Genomic DNA, 23,544 nt, shown 5'->3' with positions numbered 1-23,544 from the left:
ATCTATTTTCTTTAAATCAATCAAATTATTTTCTTAATATAAAAAAAAATTGGATCAATTTATGTGATTTTTGGAATATGATCTTTTCATTCTGTCACGGGTATGAACATCATGAAGACTTTTCAGTATTTTTGCTTTTTAACACGGAAAATTCAGGACAACCATCAAAATTTTTATTTCAAATGAAAAATACCTTAATTTACACAAAGTAAACAATTTTGCAAAATCGCTTAAAAGAAAACTTGGTGCTTCTATGTCGGAAGAACGAAATTCGAAAATCAAAATATTGAATTTCAAGAAAAAAAAAAGTACCTACGTAATTGTCATGTCATAAATAGTAACATATCCAAAAATTATGAAAACGATTTGGTAGAAAAATAATTATCAATGAAAAAAGAAATTTGTGAACTCAAGTTATTCAGCTAACTAAAAAGAGGAGAGTTGACAGGGGAGATAATTAAGCTTTATTGCTTACGCTACATGATGCAATCGCAATTCAAAATGTCGGATACTTATGTTCTTCATATAACCTTTAATGGAAACTGGTTTTCATAAATAATTTTTCTACCTTATCGTTTTCCGTTATTTTGTGATATGTTAATATTTGCGATACGACAATTATTTGTTTTACTTGAAATTCAATATTTTCGATTTTCGCTTTTATAGATCGATTTTTTAATGTCGTTTTAAGCAAAAACTATATGTACTTAACTGTAATGCCGAAAATAGTAATATATCCAAAAATTAGGATAATTCATCAAATAGAGTTATTTATGGTTAAAAGTAATTTTTTACAGAAAATTAGGTAAAATTGCAATTTTTCTTGGATGTTATAAAGTAGACAGTAAGAGTCTACACACAGGGGACATAACTCTGAAACGAATATTTTAGATTACTTGTGTTATAGCCGCAATATTTGTTGCCTGTAGCGATAGGTGTATCAGAATTTTTGTAGGAATTTTTGACACCCCTAACACGAAACTGCAAATAAAATATAAAAATCTCGTAATTTCTGTTAAAAGTGGATTGTTTATTTTCTTTATGGATTATACTTCCAAAATAAACTATTAAAGTTGTTTTAAAAGTAATAGAATTTTTTTTTTTTTTTTTTTTTTTTTTTTTTAAACAGTAATCAATTTTCCGAACTCAATATTTTTCAATTTTTAAACTTTAAAAATCTATAAAAAATTTTCTATTGATTCTATTTTTACGATATTTTCAGGGTCAATGTGAAATTTTATGTTCTTTCCAATAAACCGAATATAATATTTTAGACAAACGTTTTTTTTTAATTCACGCATTTTCAAGTGTCTATTAAAAAGTAAATAATTAATTTACTCACAAATTGAAGAGAAAAGGTCAATAAATAATATATTCAAATTTAAAACAAAAAAAAAAACGTAGTGTTTTTTAGAATTTTACTTGTAAAGTTTGAAGTTTAAAACCTTTTTTTTTAAAATCACGTTATTTGTTTTTTCTTTTTAATGGAACCTTGGTCCTTGCTCTTTTAATTGAAAAAAAAAATTAGGGCTTGAATTACATTTTTCGAAGAGTTATAAGCTTGGAAAGACAGGGGGTCGAATAATTCACGCCTCCCATTTTGAAATGTCTATTAAAAAGTAAATTTATGTACCAAAGTCTTATATATCACAAATTGAAGAGAAAAGGTCAATAAATGATATATTCACATTTAAAACCAAAAAAAAGTACTGCTTTTTAGAAATTTACCCGTAAAGTCCGAAGTTTAAAACCTTAAGAAAAAAATTTAAAAAAAAAAAAAAAAACTTTTTTTTTTTTTTTTTTTAAATGAAACCTTACATTTTTCGAGGAGTTATAAGCTTGGAAAGATGGGGTGGAATTATTCACTATTTTCACGAAATTTCTGACACACCTACTGTAGAAATAGATGTTTTTTTTTTTTTTTTTTTTTTTTAATAAAAAAACAATAGCCGGTGTTCTACTTGATGAATTTTCGTAATTTTAGGATATATTACTATTTTCGACATGACAATTAAGTACGTAATATTGTTTTTGCAACATACTTAAAAAATCGATTTGTCGATTACCTTAACAAGCACCAAAATTCTTTTAATTCTTCCAATTTCACAAGTTCGATAATTCACACTTTTGTGTCCAATTAAAGGGAAGCAACTCTTGTGAATGAAAAAACATTTCACTTATTTTATCTAAATCAGTTAAGTCGACTTTTTTTTTTTTTTTTTTTGCATATACTATTTTAAACATTCAACGCAAACCAAACACTATTTGATGTTATAGAATTGACATTTTTTTCCAATTGTATTTTTTCATTTTTAAACGTTTTGCACATGTCCTCAAAAAAGAAAGAAAAACTGGGAGAAATAAAATTAAAAAAAAATTGTGGAATTTCATTTAAAACATTTTTTTCTTTTTAGTTTTTGAAGAAAAAAAAATCAACATTTAAAAAATATCTTAAGAGGAACTTTACAGCAAAAATGACTGGTAAAATTAAAATATAATTTGAACGTGTGTGTGTGTATATATATATATATATATAGTAGAAATGGTACTTAATAAAAACCTGAAGAAAGTGCTCAATACTGTTGTAGAGCAAATATGCGTTTTATAATGTATATATCGAGACACAGGAATTGGTATGTTTGATCTGGCAGGTTCGCGCCTGGTCCACAAAGTATGGAAATAAAAAAATTTAAAAATTTAAAAATTTAAAAAAAAACGCTTGCAAGTGTTTTTGATATAGATGTACATAAGAATACTTTGATAAGTATATTTTAACTTAAATAGGGATGGTATAATAAAAGTGTCGGTCTGCATTCACGTCTGGCATCCATAGAATGGAAATAGGCACAAACTTTAATGAAGACTTTTCATATCTATCTGCGTAAGTATACTTTGATAATTATGTTTCAGTTTGAAAAAATATGGTATAATAAAATTATGGGGTGTTTGTTCGCACCTGACCTCCATAGAATGGAAATATGTCACAAAGTTTAACAAGGTTTTTTTTATATAGATCCACAGAATATTGTGATAAGTGTTTCAGTGTGAACAGGTATGGTATAATAAATTATGGGGTTTATCTATTTTATTTTTACTTTCATCATATTTTGCTTTGGTTTTGATACCCCCAAATTCGAAGCTATCTTTTTACAACCCTTCCTTTTTATAACCTATCATACTTTCATAAATCAGAGTCCATTTTCTGTAGGCTGTTTTTGAACCCAGTCAACAACGGGTACTTCTGCTAATATATATATATATATATATATATATATATATATATATATATATAGACTTCGTGGCTTAGTAGGGGATGCCCTTTTCTCTACCCTGCAACCTCTCTCCCACAGAAGAGACATTGCAAGCCTATCCTTGTTTTATCGTTATTTCTATGGCAGGTGCTCATCTGAGCTCCAATCTCTGGTCCCCCCTCGCCAATCTTTCACGAAAAACACCCGTCTAGCTGAATCCACTGTGAAAAATTTCCCCCACTCTATATCTGTGCCTAAATCAAAACGCGGATTCCATGAACAAAGCTTCTTTCTTAGAACTGCATGCCTGTGGAACTCTGTTTTGTCTGCCTGCTTCCCACCGGACTACAACTTGGATGTCTTCAAGTCCAATGTTAACAAATTCCTAATGAACCGCCCCCTTAAGTAAACACTTCATCAAATCTCCACACTAACATAATGTACTTGCAATAACCCTTATCCCTGAGTGGCTTCCGGGCCTTGATAAGTGGTGATCACTGTGTAAAAAAAAATATATATATATATGATAGATTGATAGATAGATAGATAGATAGATAGAGATATTAGTGATGGAACGTTTTCAATATTTTCCCCAATTGTGATAAAGTTACCAATTTCATAGTAAATTCCCTGATTCTGATTCTTTATAAATCTCTAAAGAACTATAAATTTGTTACTTTTTCCAATTACCATGAAAACATGTTCAATGCACATACATTTTCTCAAACATAGAAACAAATATATTTTAGTTTCACTAGTAGTTTTAAATATTATTTTATTATTACTACCAACAGTGGAAGATTTTGTTCTAAACAAGATCAAATAAGATAATTAAAGGAATCGTTTTTGGCATCAGAAAATATGCACAAATTTTTCAGATTCCGATACCCCAAATGTTGCAATTGTTTAGATTTCCAATTAATCGTCCCAACACACACACACACATTTATTTATATATATATATATATATATATATATATATAAATAAGAGTTCTTTTATTCCCCAGCTCTTTTTCTTTCATGTTTAGAAAAAAAGAGAACTCGTTACTTGAAAATTTACCCATGATTTACAAACGTTTACAATTTTTTTTAGTTTATAGAATATAGCTTGTTTCTTTTTTTTTATTTTTTGAAGGAGTAATTTGATTTTAAATTTGCAGTTGATATTTTCTGCAACAAAATGAGAGATTAGACAAGATTTATTGCCTCTACATTTATCTCCTCTTTTTTCAAGTAAATACATTTAAGAATTAAAACCTAAACATTTCATGAACATAAAAAGAATGACGATTGCATTGCAAACTCAAACTATTTTTAGTCAAATATTTTTATGATTTTTATTTGAATTATCATTCAAGTCATAATTTTTTACATTTTAAAAATGCTAGCATTACACAGGATTTTCATAGAACATCAGTGTCATCTGGACGCATGTTTATAGAGGAGATCTTTTAAACCAACACACTTCAGGTGAAAACATTGCACACATGTCATGCCGAAATTCGTATAAATTAAAAAAGTAATGAAAAATGATTGAGTAGAAATATATTTACAAGTAAAAATGGAAATTTTCAGGTTTAGTGATTTACCAAATTGTATTGTATGCTTTGATGGTGGAGAGTAACATTCAGGAGCAGATAACTGCAATCAATAATCTATAGATATAAAAGCGAAAATGTGTGTGTGTTTTCGTGTATGTCCAAGAAAGGCTTCTTTCCGAGAACCGATCGGTTGCCTCACAACTTCTTAAAACTTTTTATATTGCGCCTAAATGATAATATCTATATGTTAACAACCGGTGTCGCCTGTCTATTTAATTTGCTCGACTTTCAAAAGATAAATATTCAACAATTTTCGACCGCCACATGTGCATTAAGCTTTTTCGTATAAAAAAAAAAAAAAAAAAAAAAAAAAGAAGCAAACAGACTCGCGGTAAATAAAACACTGTCCTGCACTCAAAGTTGACGTCATTAACTCGTCAAAAACGGGCACCTGCCAAGTCGCACGTTTTTTTTTCACACTTTATTATTTTCCAACTGTGCGTCAAGGCTTCGGTTTTTTTTTTTTTAAAACAACCAACGATTTTTGTTTTCATTTACACCAAAAACACACACACACCTACAAACACCCGGACAATGCTGGGTACCCCCCCCCCCCGCTAGTCTATGATATAAATCTTACTTGTCTGTTTAAATGAATGCATGTATGTATGTATGTATACCTCGCAAATACTTGACAGAGGCGACGGATTTTCACAAGATCAGTATCATTTTGAAGCACGACCCTTCGGACGACAAATATAAAAAAAATTGGCCAAAAGCATTTATTCCTTCACCCTCAACTGAGCACTTTTCTAAAGGGACAGGTCGCTTTTTTTGCCGATATTTCAGAAAGTCATTGCCTCTTTTTGATTGTCTTGCCTTAATTTAAACGTATGTCACTTCCGGTTTGGTGATACACGCACCAACTAATGCGTCACGTTTTTTTTTCACTTTCTTTTCCTCCTCCGTGGTATGAGTTCGAGCCTCATTTTTTTATTGCTTAACACAGCCCTTCAAACACCTGGGCAACGCCGGGCACCTAGGCTAGTTTTGACTAAATCATCCATACCACCATCTTGAATCCAGATATGTAGAACCGTATTTGTTACTGATTTTTTTTTTCTTTCAAAACATTTCTAACACATCATCTACTGGACAATTTTTTTTTCTTTCAAAATATTTCTAACACATCATCTACTTGACAATTTTTTTTTCTTTCAAAACATTTCTAACACATCATCTACTGGACAATTTTTTTTTCTTTCAAAACATTTCTAACACATCATCTACTGGACAATTTTTTTTTCTTTCAAAACATTTCTAACACATCATCTACTGGACAATTTTTTTTTTCTTTCAAAACATTTCTAACACATCATCTACTGGACAATTTTTTTTTTCTTTCAAAACATTTCTAACACATCATCTACTGGACAATTTTTTTTTTCTTTCAAAACATTTCTAACACATCATCTACTGGACAATTTTTTTTTTCTTTCAAAACATTTCTAACACATCATCTACTGGACAATTTTTTTTTCTTTCAAAATATTTCTAACACATCATCTACTGGACAATTTTTTCATAATTTTAGGAATTTATATTAATTTTGCCATAACCTGTAATAATATTTTCATTTGAAATCTGTTATTTTAAAAGATGATCCATATAAACTAACACCATCCTCTATAATTGAAGTCATTTTATTTCAGCAAAAATTAAATCTGGCAGAGACCTGTCCTAGGTGAACTATACTGAGGTTAGCAGGGAATGTAGTAGAAGCAATTTTTTTTTTTTAGTCGCTTGCAGGTTTCAACATGAACCACGGAAACGTGCAAGACGAATTCTTTATTATGAAATGACACACACATTACAAACGAATACAAATTTCTCGTGTGTGATCAAAGAGAAAGAAAATATAAAAAGAGATGGTTTTCGGTTAAAGAAAGTTGGCTTATTAACTTTCTGATATTTTTTTTATGAAAATCGCTCCTGACAAGACATTAAGCCACTTGATGTAAGGGACTTAAAAAAAAAAAAAAAAAAAAAATCAGAAATATCGCTCATGAAATGTGAGGACTAAAGAACAAAATAAGGGAAGCCTTGATAGAGTTCAAAATAGACTTCGTAGCCTCGTAGGAGATGTCCTTTTCTCCTCCTTGCAACCTCTATCTCACAGAAGGGATGTTGCGAGTTTGTCTCTGATGTATCGTTATTTTCATGGAAAGTGTTCAACTGAGCTTCAATCTATGGTCCCCCCTCGCCAAACTTTCACAAGAAACACTCGTCTAGCTGTAAACACTATCAATAATTTCCCCCACTCTTTATCTGTGCCTAAACCTAAACGTAGATTCCATGAACAAAGCTTCTTTCTTAGAACTGCACGCCTGTGGAATTGTCTTCCGTTTTCCTGCTTTCCGGCTGACTACAATACGGTTGTGTTCAAGTCTAAAGTAAATAAGTTCTTGATGAGCCGTTCCATATAAGTTATTAAATTTACCAAATTTTCATTACTAATGATTAATATATTGACCAATTTCTACTGTACACTCTTTAACCCTTATCCTTGAGTGGCCTCTGGGCCTTGATAATGTGGTGATGCCTTTGTAAAAAAAAAAAAAAAAAAAAAGTTACTATTGTTTATATATGAGAATCCTTCAGTTGTGGTATATGATTGACCAGAGTTGTGTGTGAAATGTTGCGACATCCGTGCTGGTGATCAGTTGAGAGAGAAGCTGCTTCTTTACGTCGGGTTTTTCTTTTGATTTCATATGGAAGGATTGTAATTCGGCAAATACTGTTAATTCATTGTCAGGACGACACAAAAAGTAAAATACAAGGGAAGTAACTCTTTACCTCTTAGGACAAAGTTGCCTCCCTTTGCCCGAGTCTAAGACTAAATTTTCATAACTTTTCACAAGATTAACAACCAGAAGTGGGACAATGGAGGGAAGGAGAGTGACTTTCGAAATGGAGAAATGAGCCATCATTCCCATCCATTTGCAGCGATAATACTCCTCCTTATATATGACTAGCAGGGCTACCCGGCGTTGCTCGGGACCGTATAAACAATGAAAAAACAAAAGCAGATATTGAACATATGTTTTATTCTTAGGGGAGAGGAATCTTTCATCTCAAGTTTTAGCGTTACAAACAAACATTTGTATTTTATATATATAGATAATGACAGGTTTTTTTGGGGGCCCCCCTCGAAGATAACTGATCAGTTGACCAACTTCTAGTGGTCCGTTTGACGTGAAATTTCGATATTTGTCATCCGGGTGATGGGGCTTCGATATGATACCAAATTTGTCAAGTTTGGTTCCGTCTTTCAAAAGTTTTAGCGTTACAAACAAACATACATACATACACACAGACGTTTGGCTTTTATATATATAGATGTTTGATTTGTCTTTATGTGTGTCTTCACAATAAATGTCTATAGTGAAGCAACCGTGATTATCTTATTGGTTCCTAATGTTTTTAATTTTTTTTTTAATTACATTTTCACCCCAAACAAGGCACATTACCACTTTGTTGTAGGAGGCTACTATCAGGGACATAGGCATCAGGGTTACTGTGTAGGAAGTTGGGCAGCAAGATGTCGATTCACGTTGCACTTGAACTTCTGCATGTCAGTACAGTTGGAGAAGCAGAGACACGGAAAGGAATTCCAAAATCTGTTCTGGGGAAGAAACTATTGAAGTAGAAGGCTCTCTTACATCTAGCGATCTCTACTGTGAAGGGGTTGGATTTAGCTGCTTGTCGGGTTTGTCGGGGGTATTCACGTAGAGGAGGCACAAGTGCTTGCAGTTCGTCGGAGCATTCACCGTTAAAGTACTTGTAGAAAAGGCAGAGGAATGCAACATTTCGTCAATGGGACAGAGGCTGAAGTTTAGATGACAGTTCAGGGCCTATCAGATTGTCGATCTCTTTTGAACCTTGTCTAAGAGTGAGAGACTAGTGGCAGATGCACCAGCCCAAATTTTCTACGTGCTATTTTCCTTTAACCATGTGCTGCACACACACACACACACACACACACAGGCTGGATATCTATACATATAAAAGGCAAAACAACCGCGCATGATTTTGTATGTCCAAGACAGGCTTTTTTTCGTGAGGTCTTGAGAGGTTACTTTTTTTTTTTTTTAGAACTTTTTATATACTCCCTAGATTATAATATCTACGATTTGCGAACGGACGTCGTATCTACATTTATTTTGATCGACTTTTATAAAATTTCCTCTATTCCATCCTTTCGCATGTTTGTTCGTCTTTTTCATATAAACAAAGTGAAACAAATTGACTCGCCTGGCCTTCGTGGCCGAGACGTCTTGAAGGCAATCAGCTTCGACCAATGTCGGGGGAAACCCTTCATACCAAACAACTGCTATTCATTTGGAGAGCTCCTCCTTTTTGAGGGGAGCTGGTTTTCCCCAACATCGTGGCTCCGTTGATCAATTATTTTTTTTTTTGTGCTCACATATGAGTACTTGCTATTTTCATTTTTTTTTTTTTTAGGGGGTTTTGAAACATTATTTTAGGGCTCCGTTGATCAATACCCTTACCATAAAACTTCTCCACACCCGGGCAACGTCGGGTACCCCCGCTAGTATTGATGATAACGCACCTGACAATATAACATTCATCTTTCTAGAAAGAAAACAGTAGAGGAAATCAAGCGACAACTTGACTAAACTTAGAAAGTGATTTTTGTAAAAGATAATTACCAGAGTTTATCAATTAAAAATATAATTCTTGACAGATTTTTTTAAACTTTTAATAAAAATCATTTTTTTAAACTTTTAATAAAAATCATTTTTTTAAACTTTTAATAAAAATCATTTTTTTAAACTTTTAATAAAAATCATTTTTTTAAACTTTTAATAAAAATCATTTTTTTAAACTTTTAATAAAAATCATTTTTTTAAACTTTTAATAAAAATCATTTTTTTAAACTTTTAATAAAAATCATTTTTTTAAACTTTTAATAAAAATCATTTTTTTAAACTTTTAATAAAAATCATTTTTTTAAACTTTTAATAAAAATCATTTTTTTTAAACTTTTAATAAAAATCATTTTTTTAAACTTTTAATAAAAATCATTTTTTTAAACTTTTAATAAAAATCATTTTTTTAAACTTTGTAAAATTTAAAAATCAGCTTAAAAATTTGAAGCATGCATTTCAAGAAGTAAAAAATCAGGAAAGCGATTCTAGACTAATTAATTTGTTCACACAATGGTCGTGTTTTTTTTGTTTTTTTTACATAGGCGTCACCACTTATCAAGGCCGATAGGCCACTCAAGGATAAGGGTTAAAGAGTGTAGAGTAGTCAAAAGGACAATATAGTAATCGATAGTAATGGAAGTTCGGTAAATTTGTTAACTTAAGTGGAACGGCTCATCAGAAACTTGTTCACGTTGGACTTGAAGACAACCATATTATAGAAAGCTGGAAAGCAGGAAAACGGAAGACTATTCCACAGGCGTGCAGTTCTAAGAAAGAAGCTTTGATCATGGAATCTATGTTTAGGTTTAGGCTCAGATAAAGAGTGAGGAAAATTATTGATAATGTTTTCAGCTAGTCTAGTGTTTCTTGTGAAAGTTTGGCGAGGGGGGACCATAGATTGAAGCTCAGTCAAACACTTTCCATGAAAATAACGATAAAGCAGAGACAAACTCGCAACATCTCTTCTGTGAGATAGAGGTTGCAGCGAAGAGAAAAGGACATCTCCCACCAAGCCACAAAGTCTATTTTGAACCCTATCAAGTCTTTTCTAGCAGCTCCTGCCCATATGTGGCAACAGTATTCCATCCTTGGACGTATCTGGCTCTTATATAGATAGAGAATTGCATCAGCAGTGAGATATCTACTGGATCGATAAATTCACAACATAGATGCAGAGCTATTGTCAAAGAAACTGGTCAGAATGAATGTTATACTCAAAGCACCTGGACTGTCCACACCACAAAGTCTTGTTACAAAGGCTTTGTGACTATGACCTAGATTATCATATCAGCAATAAAAGTAATGGCCAATTGTTAATTGGGTAAAGAACGAAATATATTTCTAACAAAATGTTAACATACAAGACTGTTGATATGATATGCGACACGTAAGTCGAGAATTGCTTACCTTGAAGAATGGTGTCTTTATCCCAAGGATTACCAGTGTCAACAATTATATTGTGTGGACCTTTAACCAGGGTACAAGTTCCACATGCCTTCTGTTGGCCTAAAAGACAAAGAAAACAAAACTTGAATCCGATGATATCGTGCAAACTTTTCTTCAGATCAGATTACTTAAAAATGTTATATTTATGTAGCAATATTGTGTAAATTATTTTGATGTTGGCACATTATATAAACAGCTGGGTTTTTTTTTTTGTTGTTTAGTTAACACATAGTAGTACAGGGCTCTACAGACAAATTTATCTTTAATTTATCTTTGATAACTAAATATTTTCGTTTACTAGCCAAACCCATATGATTTTTAGAATATGACATCTTTCTATGATGAGTATATACACCAAGATTTTTCTGTTTTTTTTTTTTTAATAAGTGTAATTCTAAATATACAACAAATTTTATGTTGATATTTGAAGTTATAAACATTCTGATTTCTTCAAATGTTTTTTTAAACAGCCTTTGTTAAAAAAAAAAAAAAAAAAGATTATATTGTTCTATTAAACCTTTTATTGTTTAAATTATTTAACTTTGTTTGTTTTATAAAAAAAAAAAAGTTGAAAAGATATTTTTCACTCAGTAGTGAGCTTTGCAAGAGTGTCAGTGAAAGAAATACAATTGCCAAAAGATAAGCGTTTCATTATTTCTAGTCGCCACATTGAAAAATCATGTGCAAATGTGACTGTTTCACTGGCAATGTAAAGCCCTGAGTGGGTATCACAGCGATGGAAACTATTCAGATCTAATATTTGCTACCAGAACGATAGAAGAAACTTGCAATAAAGCAAACTACCAACAGAAGATATTGTTGTTTAGAAGAAATAGCTTACCTTGTAAACTTGTATATAATAGTGTTTATCAGATGTTTTCACTTGTGGAATATTTCATTTTAGACTGTAGATAATGTTGGATCACCAGAAGAGAATATGCACCGTTTCAGACCCTTCTGCTCAACAAAAATCCATGAAATGGTGAGTAGTCTATGTAGCACTACAGTCGATATTATTCAGATGGCGGTACACTATATAAAAAATTGGAGTCTCATTGTGTAGATGATAGAAGTAATGAGTATCATAGAAATGGTGTTCTTATTCTTTCTGCTGCAGCTATTTTCTTTTTAATAACAGTTTTGGTTTTGTTAATGACAGCACAAACATTTGGTTTTGTGTAAACATGAACTAGTTTCATGTTTAGCATTGCATGTGAATAACAGATTATTAATTTGCAGCAAGTCTATTATATAAAAAGCATTCGTTTGCATATATGTCCAGCTAAAAATCCCAAACTACAAAACAAATACCATCAAAGTTGGTTCAGTATTACCTGGGATGAATAATATCTAATATTAAAAAAAAAAATTAATTCTTTGATCCTGAACTGATGCAGAACATGTCAGGAAGGGTTTGATTTTCAAGACATTTCATAAGATGCCAGGTGTTGCAATCTCTAGCCTAGGCTAAACAAACATGGTTTCGTGATTTAGCAGTCGTTTTATAAAACCGATATATGATAAATTTATTCAAATTTGTTCCAATTTTGGACCTCACATTATACGCCGAAATATACAGTGATTCTTTGATTCTTTGATCTTAAACTGATGCAGGAAGGGTTTGATTTTTAAAAGCTTTTATGTAGTAAAAGAAAGGTTTTGGTTTTTGATCAAGGGTTATTTCACTTTGAGGAATCCATACATGATTATTTCCAAAAATTCAGTATACAAAGTTAAGACGCTGGAAGTTTACTCGGCTTACCTAAGTATGGAATGGAACGGAAGCTAGTAAGCATGAAATGAAAGATGAAATCATATGGAATCACTTTTTGTTTTATAAAAAAAAAAAAAAAAAAAAAATTTTTTTACATTTCTATAAATATTTTTTTTTAATATTTAAAATATATTCATATGGTAATATTTTATTTTTAAAAAGTAATGCATTCATTTTAAGAAACTTTTTTATACAAATGTTTAAAATGATTTTTATTTTTTTTGATAGCACAAGTGTTAATAAAAACTTTCATACATTATGACAAAATTCTGTGATAAAACTTGTTTACATTGGACTTGAAGACAACCATGTTGTAGTCAGCTGGAAAGCAGGCCAACAGAACAGTTCCATAGAGAGGTAGTTCAAGGAAAAAAAGCTTCGTTTATTAAATTTACATTCAGCCACAGATAGACAGTGGGGGAAAATTGTTCATAGTGGTTGTAACTAGACGAGTGTTTACTACAAAAGTTTTGCCATCAGTCTTATGTTGTCCTCCCAGATCTAGATTATAATGCTTCTTAGGGAATCGCATTCTGATGTTCAGTTCTGGATTGTGTCCAACAGTTCAGAAGCGAAGTACAGATTTACACAATGAAAACGAAAATCCTTTCAATAGGTATCGATCCCGTCAACTTCACATAAACGAAGGAGATACGAATATGGTTGATCTTTTCAAGTAGTTGAGTAAATGACAACTCCTACAAGTGCACATGAAATGGATTCATTCACCACTAACATGTATGGCACAAGACAATACATGTTCACTATTTTTGCATGACCTTGTACCAAACGTAGGCCTAATGAAAGAAAACACTTTTTTTTTCTCTCAATCAAAGCATCAATTTTCCCAGCATTAAATAAGCCCTTATCAAATTCTTCAGCTTCAGGTTTGTTGCCAATAAACTGCGACATTCAGTGGTGAAAAGGTAGGTCAAATTATTTATAGCTGCCGTTGACAGATGGATAAACTACAATGTGTAACTTTTTCCCATCTTTTCTTTTTGAAATCTTTTTTTTTTTCTTTTTTTTTTTGTCGTCGAAGACGAGACATCCGTTTTTACCCAGTGCCGACAATTCTAGTTTTCAAAACACGATGAGAAAATTATATTTCTTTTACACAAGACATCTTTCTCGCTTTTTAAAAAGATGTTCAAGTTTCAGCTCCTAGCAAAGTCAAGAAAATTAACTCTCTGCAGAGAATTAATGACTAGCGCCTAAAGTGATTGATTATTGCTTGTTCTGCTACAGAGCAGAACACACTTTTGAGGATCTAAAGACAATAGGGGATTACCATGATGGCTAACCACTGCTCCAAACGAGGATGTGTGACTATCACACTCCAGAATGTTGGGTGCGAAAAACAAAGTTCCATCTTTGTTATTTGCTTAAAAGGTCTCTTTTACATGCTGGTATGTATAGGACGTCTTAAAAAATTTGACTTCATTTATCCGTCATTTTCTAAAGTCCATGCTCCATCCCCAGCTAGAAAAAAAAAAAAATTTTTTTTTAAAACTACTTCATCACTGCATAGCTTTGACAGACTTATTTGGTGTCAAGTGGAGAACTGCAACCTTGTAGACAGATACATGTTTTTCTATATTTGCAATTAGTTTCATATAAAAGAAAAAGAAAAACATGCTTTCTTGTAAGTTTTCTTTTCTATTATAAAAGACATTTTTCATGTTCTTTGTTTTACAGGCACATGTTAGTGGGTAATATTAGGATTTGTTAAATTAACTTAGCTTATATTGTTTGCCCATCTTCAAAATTGTCGCGTCTGTCAGCGAGCATAACCCTGTTAGTGTGAGGGCTTCACTTCCTTTCCCCGGATTTTATATCTATTTATAGTGCGCACATGTGTATGGTAATTTTACTTTTTTATTTTTTTATTTTATTCTTTATTTTTTTTTTAGGTTAAGCTTCTGTCTTCTATAGTAGAAAGAAAGGTGGTCCTAGCTCTTCTATATTCTTGCATAGGCTATTCGTTATCGAGTAGAGTTCCTCTGACCATAAAAACGGCTCGCGTGGGACTAAGTGTTAGAGACCATTTTTACGCATATGTAATTAAAATGCATTAAATAAAAACATTTAAAGAGAAGGTATACACAGTTGGTAAAAGCAAAAAGAGAAATAAATAAACAAAGTGAATAAATAAATAAAAAATAAATAGAAGAAACGACTCGCATGGAAGCAAAGAGTTAAAGTGGGTGTAAAAGTGGGTGTGCGTCTATCATTACAGAAATTACCTGGCCCTTCCGAGGTACTGTAACCTTCCTTAATAACGAACACTTCATACATTGTCAGGCCCGATGAGACTGTTCCGGTGGACAAGGAGGAAACAGGTTTCAAACATAAATCTGAAAATAAAGACAGAATTTTAAATGATTAAAAAGAAAACGAAAAGCTTATTTTCAGAAAACAAAGAAAAACATCCAACATAATTTTTTTAGTTCAAGCTAATCTTGAAAACTAAATTGAAACTAACAAATGGGTTAGATGTTTGTTGTTAATCTGTTCTTCAGATGCTGCACTTTAATTTCTTGTTCTCTGTCAGCGGAGGAGAAATCCTTCACGACCGAGACAATTTTTTATTTTTGTTCTTTTTCTCCACGTTAAAAAGCGACCCTGGTGTCTAACTCTGTCCCGTGGGGAGGCATTGTAAATAGGAACAATATTTGTGTTTGTTTTGTTGGGTTTTATGGCATGTCAATACTTTGGGTTATTTTATGCCAGGTGTCTATGGGTTCTGGGAGCCTTTGCCCCCTGCTCTAGTTGTTGTATAATCGAGCTCTTTTTTAATTTTTTATGAAGACCTATATTTTGGAGGTATGAAAGTATGATGTGGGGATTGTTTTTATCGAATAAATCCTTAATATTTTTTTTTGTAGAAATTATTCCTTGTTGTTACAAAATCAGTGCATTTAATTAGTTTGTGTTTTATTGTGAGTTGTGTTTGACAACGTATACAGATGGGTTTGTTTTTTGTTTTTTTTGTTTTTGTTTTTTTTAGGAGATATGAGTGAGCTTAATGTATATGGCCTATTTTTATTCTTGTTAGTTTGACTTCTTTTGTTTAGTTTTGTATTTTGTTCTTGTTTGGTGATGTGCCTTGTTTTGAGTTAACACTAAATAAATAAATAGAGTGTATATGTGAGTATATTTATCATACCAGTGAATGTTAAACATAAAAAATTATATATATGAAAAGTAATTATAAAATGCTGAATAGGTGTGGGAGGCTGGTATAAGGATCTGCAGAATAGATTTCCACATAGTCGTCAAGGAGTTGGAGTCTAAGATATCAAAGGAGTCGGAGTCGGAATTCTAGGAGTCGGAGTCGGAGTCAGACTTTCACCACCCAACTCCGCAACCCTGTGATAAACTCTTTTGTACTTTATCGAATTGGAACAATAAATACTGCCTATCTAATAGGATCTCTCTTCTGTACAGGGACAAAACAGATACTACCCTTAGAGCCCAGACCAAACTAACACCAATAAACAGTATCTAACCCTCACCCCACCCCCACCCAGATACCAAGTACTGAAATAGATTAAAGCATTAAAAAACTTATTCCGTTCACACTAAATGACTTACTTGTACATGTCCATTACGTGATCCTGATCCACACTGATCCGTTAAACATAAAAAATGATGTACAGGAAACGTAATTATAAAATGCATGCTGAATAGGTGTGAGAGGCTGGCATATGGATCTGCAGAATAGATTTCCACATAGTGGTCAAGGAGTCGGAGTCGGGAGTCTAAGATATCAAAAGAGTCGGAGTCGGCATTTTAGGAATTCAAGGAGTCGGAGTTTTACCATCCGACTCCGCAACCCTGATTTTTATTCTTGCTAGTTTGACTTCTTTTGTTTAGTTTTGTATTTTGTTCTTATTTTTTTAATTTCTGGCATTTCGTGACGTTTGTTGTGAGGATATTCATTCTAGTAAATTTGCCGATTCTCTGTTGTGTATGCGTTGATATGTCTTTTTAGATGTGTATGTGTTGATATGTCTTTTTAGATGTGTATGTGTTGATATGTCTTTTTAGATGTGTATGTGTTGATATGTCTTTTTAGATCTGTGTATAGGATTTTAAAATTTGCATTAATTGCAAGATTTAAAGCGTTTTTTGCTGCTTAATCCGCTAATTCATTACCTTTGATACCAGAATGGCTCAGTATCCAGCAGAAAATAATTTCTTTTTACTGTTTGATTCTATCAATTTGTAGAGTAATTTTCTGATTAAGGGGTTGTCCATCTTTTTATTTTTTAATAGCTTTTAAAGTAGATTGGGAGTTTGAAAGGATTATGAATTTGGATTCTTTGTTATTGGAAGCTAGACTGAGAGCTAGGATTAGAGCATGTATTTCGACACTGAAAATTGATGTTTCTTTTGGGAAGGCTTGTTTGTTTTTTGGTTGATTTGTTGAGTATTGCTGCACTGACTGTCGCATTATTTTGTTTAGATTCACGTGTATAGATGTATGTGGTTTTGTGACGGGACACCGGACGATGCCGGGTGTCCCGTTCAGCTAGGTGAAGATAAGAATGCTTATGGCCGGGGGGGGGGGCGTGCTGATACTGTGTCAAAGATTAAGACAGGCGTTTATGATATGTTCGGGAGACATGATATCTGTTTTAATGGCGGAAAAAAAGGAGATTATTTTTCTAGTTGGATCTGGTGAGAATGAGTTTTAACTAACGTAATTGATTCAGACAGTCTCGAGAATTGGGTTCCAAAATGTCTGCTCGGAGTCGGGGACCCGTGGTGTTTTAACTCAGAGACCACCAAGCTAGTTTGACAGATATGTTCACAAAACAATAGAGAAATAAGAAAATAGAGGGATAGAAAAAGAAATTCACAAGAGAAGAAAGAGGGGGGAATAGAAGATAATGGAGAAAAGGAAGGAAGATGCTTTTGATATAAACAACGATCGCCTACTCGAAAAAGATATAGAAGGGTTTTAGCAGTCTTTGGCGAGCGAGCGAAGCGTACACATCGGCTCTCGCCCCGCCTGGGGTGACAGGGGCAGAAATCTCAGTAAGAACTAACTTGAAAGGATCTTGTTCTTAGCTAGAGAATTAACCTGATATCTCAAGTATACAACCTGCATCACGAAGCGCGGATAACGAAAACACGACTTTAAACAAATGTAGAATGATTGCAAATAATTATTTTATTTGGTTTAAACGAAAATGACCTCAGAGTTTTTTCTTTGTTTTTCGATTGCCGGCATAAGTGAAGATGCAGTTTATTTCAGGTATGCCCTGACGCCAGACGACGAAGACACAGACACGAAACCAGAGTGACGGCCGAAGAGGACACTGTCGCCACACGGACTTGGGGTCATGCACGTTTAACGTGCCTGGAGCAGCGGAGGTATGTTTTCCAGGGACCAGTACGAGTTTGGTCACGCTGGAGGGGTCCACCACTAGACGACGCATGCCCGGGACATCGTTCCCGTTACAGTTTGGATATTTTTCTTTGATTTTATCGAGATCATCATGATAAGTTATTGGATGGGTATGTTTCTTTTCATGTTTACTTAAACTTAGATCGATATTGGGGGTTACAATTTTCCAGGGAGAGGTTTTTGAGTAGGACAGTTTCATGAATTTTGGTTATGGGTAGATTTGCTTCTTTGAAAATCAGTTTTATTCTGAGTCCAAAAGTTTGGATTGTATTCTCCTTTTGGTCAAAAAGATGTTTACGATTTGGGTTTAAAGTGCTATTGTGTGCTGGGTTTGTGGGGTTGGCTGTTAATTTTGTGTAGTACTTTAGACCAAGGTTTTAGTTTTTAAGCATTGGAGGGATTTGATGTGCTTCTGCATATATAGGCTTTCTACAGGAGAGGTTTGAAATGCTCCCAGTGCTAATATAAGTATGAAGTGGCATATTGTGTTGGGGATTTTTAGATATGACTTTCTGGTGGATTGATATATAAAACTGCCATAGTCCATTTTGGATCTGATTAGTGTTCGATATAGTTTGAGTCTTGTGTTCTTGTTGGCTCCCCAATCTGTAGGAGCGATGACTCATAGGAGTTGTAATGTTTTATTGCATTTGGTTTTAATGCAATTGATGCGTGGAATGAAATTTAATTTTTTGTCAAAAATGATTTCTAGGTGTTTGTGTTTGTTTACGAATGAAATTTTTTCACCTTCAGTCTGTAAGTTTGGGTCAGGGTGGAGTTTGCGTTGGTTACAGAAATGGATGCTTTTTGTTTTAGTTTTAGAGAATTCGAAACCACTTCTTGTTGCCCATTTATTGATTTTATTTATGTTGTGTTGTAATTTTCTTTCAATAGTGTGAATGTATTTTGATCTGTAGCTGATTGAGCAGTCATTTATGTATAAGGAGCTATGTATATCAGGAGAAATTTCTTTTAAAATATTGTTGAGTTTTATGTTGAAGAGAGTAGTTGACAATACGCTGCCTTGACGCACGCCTTGATTCTGTGAGTAGAGTCTATGTGAACTTGGAAAGATCTGTCTGTTTAGTAGCGGTGTTGGTTTTGTTAAATTGTAGCCAGCAGATTCTTTGTTATTCAAGTTTTAACTCTTTGGCGTTTGTATTCCATTAATATTTTTTTTTTCCCCCCAAAAGGAGAATTTTTGTATGCATTTTTTCACTATTTTTATGAGTACTTTGGTGAATAACTGTAGTGAACAGTTCTTTGGCTCAGTTGGTTTTGTGTTCCATCTGGGTGGAGTTATTGTAATCGATTATAATAGGGTAGGGATCACTTCCACAAAGTTCTTTGTAGGTACTTCATGTATAATCTAAGAAGCTTGATGGATCGCACATGGTAAGATCAATGACACTAGTTGATCCGTTTGTTGGATTTAAGTATGTGGGATTTTTTGGATTGAGGAGGTATAAATCATTTTTGTTAATTAGTTGTTCAATTTTATTTCCTTTGGAGTTCGTGACTTTACATCCCCATAGCATACTGTGACAGTTAAAGTCTCCGAGGAGGAACGGGGAAAGTAGTTATTTTATTAAATTTTCTAGTTCATTTTCATTTATTGGTTCATGGGGGAGGGGGTATATTAAGCAGATTGTAATTGTTTTGTGTAATGCGACTCGAGTTGTAATTGCTTGGAGATTTGTTTTGACAGAGAAATTGCTTTGAGGTATGTCATTTCTTACAAGAATTGAGGTGCCTCCATTAGCACAAAAGCCTGTGTTATGGAAATAGTTGTATTGTTCATAGTTTGGTGTTTTGAAATGGTTATTGTTTTGTAGGAAGGTTTCTTGTAAGCAAACAATAGCTGGATTGAAGAGTGAAATAAGTTTAAGAAGTTTGTTATAATTAGATTTTATTCGACGACAATTTCATTGGATGATTTTTTTTTTTTTTTTATTTCTATCCATGAGGTTATTCATTTTTCTTCTATTTCTATCTCTTTAGAGATAGAAGACTCGTCTTTCTTTTGTGTCTTTGATGAAGTGTTTTGCCGAGTTTTTTTGTTTGGGTGTGGATGTCGAGCTGGGCCTTGCTTGGGATGTTGCTGTTTTGGCTTCTTATTCATTTTTTCCATTTTGATTGTATTTGTTTTCTTTTTTTATCCATGGTGTTTTCGGTTTCCGTTGTTTCTAGTATTTGGGATCTGTTTTGAAGAATTTCCATGAATACAAGTGCAAAGTCTTTTCACATGAAAGACCAAACACTTCACCATGTCGGGGCTACATGGAGAATATACACTTTTGGGAAAGAGTTCAAGCACTTTGTATTTCCTGTTCATTATGTCTTCAAAAATACATGTTCAGATAGACTGTTGAGTTATGGTCCTTCCAATTGATTGCCCCTTGCCACCGCCTTCTAGCACTTACTTAATTATCCTATTTTTGATGATGAGGAGAAAAAAAGATGAACCTTTGTTCTTTGTTATAGTGGTTGGCATTTTCAGTGTAAGTGCTAGGGCTTAGCATGGTTGGCCGGATCGGGCCTCTCCGACCGCCTGTCTAGCCGAAATGATGTGTTGCGGTGCCTAAACTAGTATGCACCCAGGTCTAGGTCGGCTCAATCATTAGGATCATGCCCTAAAGCATTACAGGTAGCAACCCACAGCTAACTGGTTGCTCCATTTAGGGATTTTTACCCTCTGCAGGGGGGAAGTCGGCTTATTCTGATGCCAGGGCGAAAGGCACGCATTACACATCCATTTATAGCATTGTTATATCATTTCCATGCAACGCATGTCCTCAACCCTCATTGGCAAGATTTCACGTCCATATATCACACGGCATACACTCATGATAGACTCTTCGACATTATTAACGCTCTGCTAGTTAATAAAGGTCCAAGCTCCATGAACTTCGATACAATCCTAATTTTTGCAATTACATTAGCCACTCTCCACCCTGTGATCCAATCACCAAGGTAACAAAATATCTCAACAATGTCAATAGCTTTGCCATCCAGATATATATTTTCTTCACATCTGATTTAACATGCATCATCTTACAATTCTTTGGAAAAAATTGGTCGCACCCTAACCCTAACCCATCACTAATTTGCAACTATACGAATCAAAAGAAAATGATACTCTTGATACGATTTAACAACAAATGATATCATCATCAGTAAATGGATGATGATGCTGGATGCCACAGGCCTTTTACCAGACACGAGGAGTGGGGGTAGCAAAAGCAACAGAAAAACAAATAGAAAAGAGGGAAAACGTCATGAATAATGCAACAACGCAGTCGAAATCCGGTCAAGGGTGGGAAGATCGAAAAATTCAGGAAACTTGGTAAGTACAAAAGAAAATGTAACAAATTATTATTCAATGCAAAAGATTTTTTTGTTTTTTTGTTTCTTATTGTTACTTCTATCTCATAATTTTATTTTTAGGATTTAACACATTGTATCATTATTCTAAAAGGTGCCGCATCAAAAATCCCAATCTTGCTAGCATGACAAACGAATTAACTGGCTAAAAAAAGGTTAAAGACACAGATGTTGAACTTGAAGAACTAGAAACAGCAAACACCACATCTTTAATCATACCAGTCCTGGGTAAGATCATATGATATGAGTAGCCAGTCTCTTCCATTTACCTGCTTTCTAGCCGATTAAAATATGGCCGTCTTCAAGTTCAATGTAAACAAGTTCTTGATAAACCGTTCCCTTTAAGTAATCCAATTTACTAAATTCACACTTCTAACGATTACTATATTGTCCTTTTGACCACTGTACACTTTTTAACCCTTATCCTTGAGTGGCCTTTGGGCCTTGCTAAGTGGTGATTCCCTTATAAAAAAAAAGAAAAAAAAGCCAGTTATGACTCCATTTTTTAAACTAACCATTCGTGAGCAAGAGAGCATTGCAATGACTTTGAACAACAGATTTTTAGGATTCACTGAAGGAAAGAAACCCAAATTTTAACGTAGAGAGGCCAAACGTAGTAAATAAAACTGGATCCCAGCACGGTTTATATTGACTTTCACGGGACAATGTACAAACCTTAAACTAACTTAAATTTCAACAGGCAAACACATGACAGGTTACAAGTTTTCAACAAACAAGTAGCAGATATTTAAAAACATGAAATCTTCAATCGCTGACGTTTTCAACTCATTCTTAGAATTTGTATCTCTAACCATGCCCCAAACACCACAATCCACACACAATGTAAGCTTCCTAGACTTTAGGAAGTACTTATCAGGAGGTTCTAATGGTCTGGGCACACCTTCAGTATCCACTAACTGACCCGACTTAAAAGGCAATAGTACCAACATCACTACCAGGATGACACAAAAAAGAATGTGGTCAACTGAGAACATGGCTTGCAACGGTCAAAGCAGACTTGGAAGTTATGACTGGCTTTCTTGTCTTCAGTTGACGATGATGGAATCACGGATGGTTAAAGTATGTTGATGAGTCTGTAGCGGACAGATCTGGATGGACTGCCTTGACTCATGATGCAGTGAATTTTTTTTTTTTTTTTTTTTTTTTTTTTTTTTTTTTTTTTTTACACGATGGTCACAACTTATGAAGGCCCGGAAGCCACTCAGGAATAAGGGTTATTGCAAGTATAGTACATTAGTGTGGAGACTTAATGAAGTGTTTACTTAAGGGGGGCGGTTTATTAGGAATTTGTTAACATTGGACTTGAAGACATCCAGGTTGTAGTCAGGTGGGAAGCAGGCAGACGGAACAGAGTTCCACAGGCGTGCAGTTCTAAGAAAGAAGTTTTGTTCATGGAATCCGCGTTTTGATTTAGGCACAGATATAGAGTGGGGGAAATTTTTCACAGTGGATTCAGCTAGACGGGTGTTTTTCGTGAAAGATTGCAGCAAACAGACCAGGATGAACTACCTTGACTTGTGATGTGGCAAATTCACTTGGGAGCCAGCTCAACTCATCTCGGGTAAATGTTATCAATAGTACAAGCTTTTAACAAAACCTGTCTTCAACAAAAAACAGCGACTAGAACTGTGTGGCAGGTTAGTCACCAAACCGAGTGAAGAATAAGTAAGATGTGCTCATATTCATGGCAAAATGTCGGTGATTGGTCGTTGAAAAAAATATTTGCATCAGCTCAATTTTATGTCCTGGATGTCGATCTTGTTTGGGAAAAGCCAATTTTCTTTTCCAATATAGATATAGCATACAAATTAGTAGTGCTTCAACTGATGTGTGTGCGGCCATTATCACTGGGATCCATGAGAAAGTCAGTGTTCATAGCATTTTTACAACAGCAAGTTTGGTAAAAGGTCAGTTTAAAGTATCAGATCAGAGCATATTTATAAATCCAAAGGAGTAGATAGAGAAATATGCGCAA

The 23,544-nt window shown here is 33.6% G+C and overlaps 1 protein-coding gene across 2 annotated transcripts in view; it reads right to left on the bottom strand.

Moving 5' to 3' along the window:
* The window catches only part of LOC145296965 (metallo-beta-lactamase domain-containing protein 1-like), an 87,270-nt gene that overhangs the window by 24,589 nt on the left and 39,137 nt on the right, over positions 1-23,544 (bottom strand). For both annotated transcript variants that reach the window (XM_080143193.1, XM_080143194.1), the window contains exons 2-3: positions 14,992-15,102; positions 10,933-11,031 (exon numbers count right to left, since the gene is read on the bottom strand). In XM_080143193.1, the coding sequence (XP_079999319.1) occupies positions 10,933-11,031; positions 14,992-15,043 (151 nt within the window). In that variant the 5' untranslated portion in view covers positions 15,044-15,102. The remainder of the gene's footprint in view (positions 1-10,932; positions 11,032-14,991; positions 15,103-23,544) is intronic.

This window comes from Euprymna scolopes, chromosome 17 (genome assembly GCF_053919585.1).
Source record: "Euprymna scolopes isolate OS-2025 chromosome 17, ASM5391958v1, whole genome shotgun sequence".
Classification (NCBI taxonomy): domain Eukaryota; kingdom Metazoa; phylum Mollusca; class Cephalopoda; order Sepiida; family Sepiolidae; genus Euprymna; species Euprymna scolopes.
Note: the sequence above shows the minus strand (reverse complement) of the source record. Positions and strands in the feature narration are given on the sequence as shown.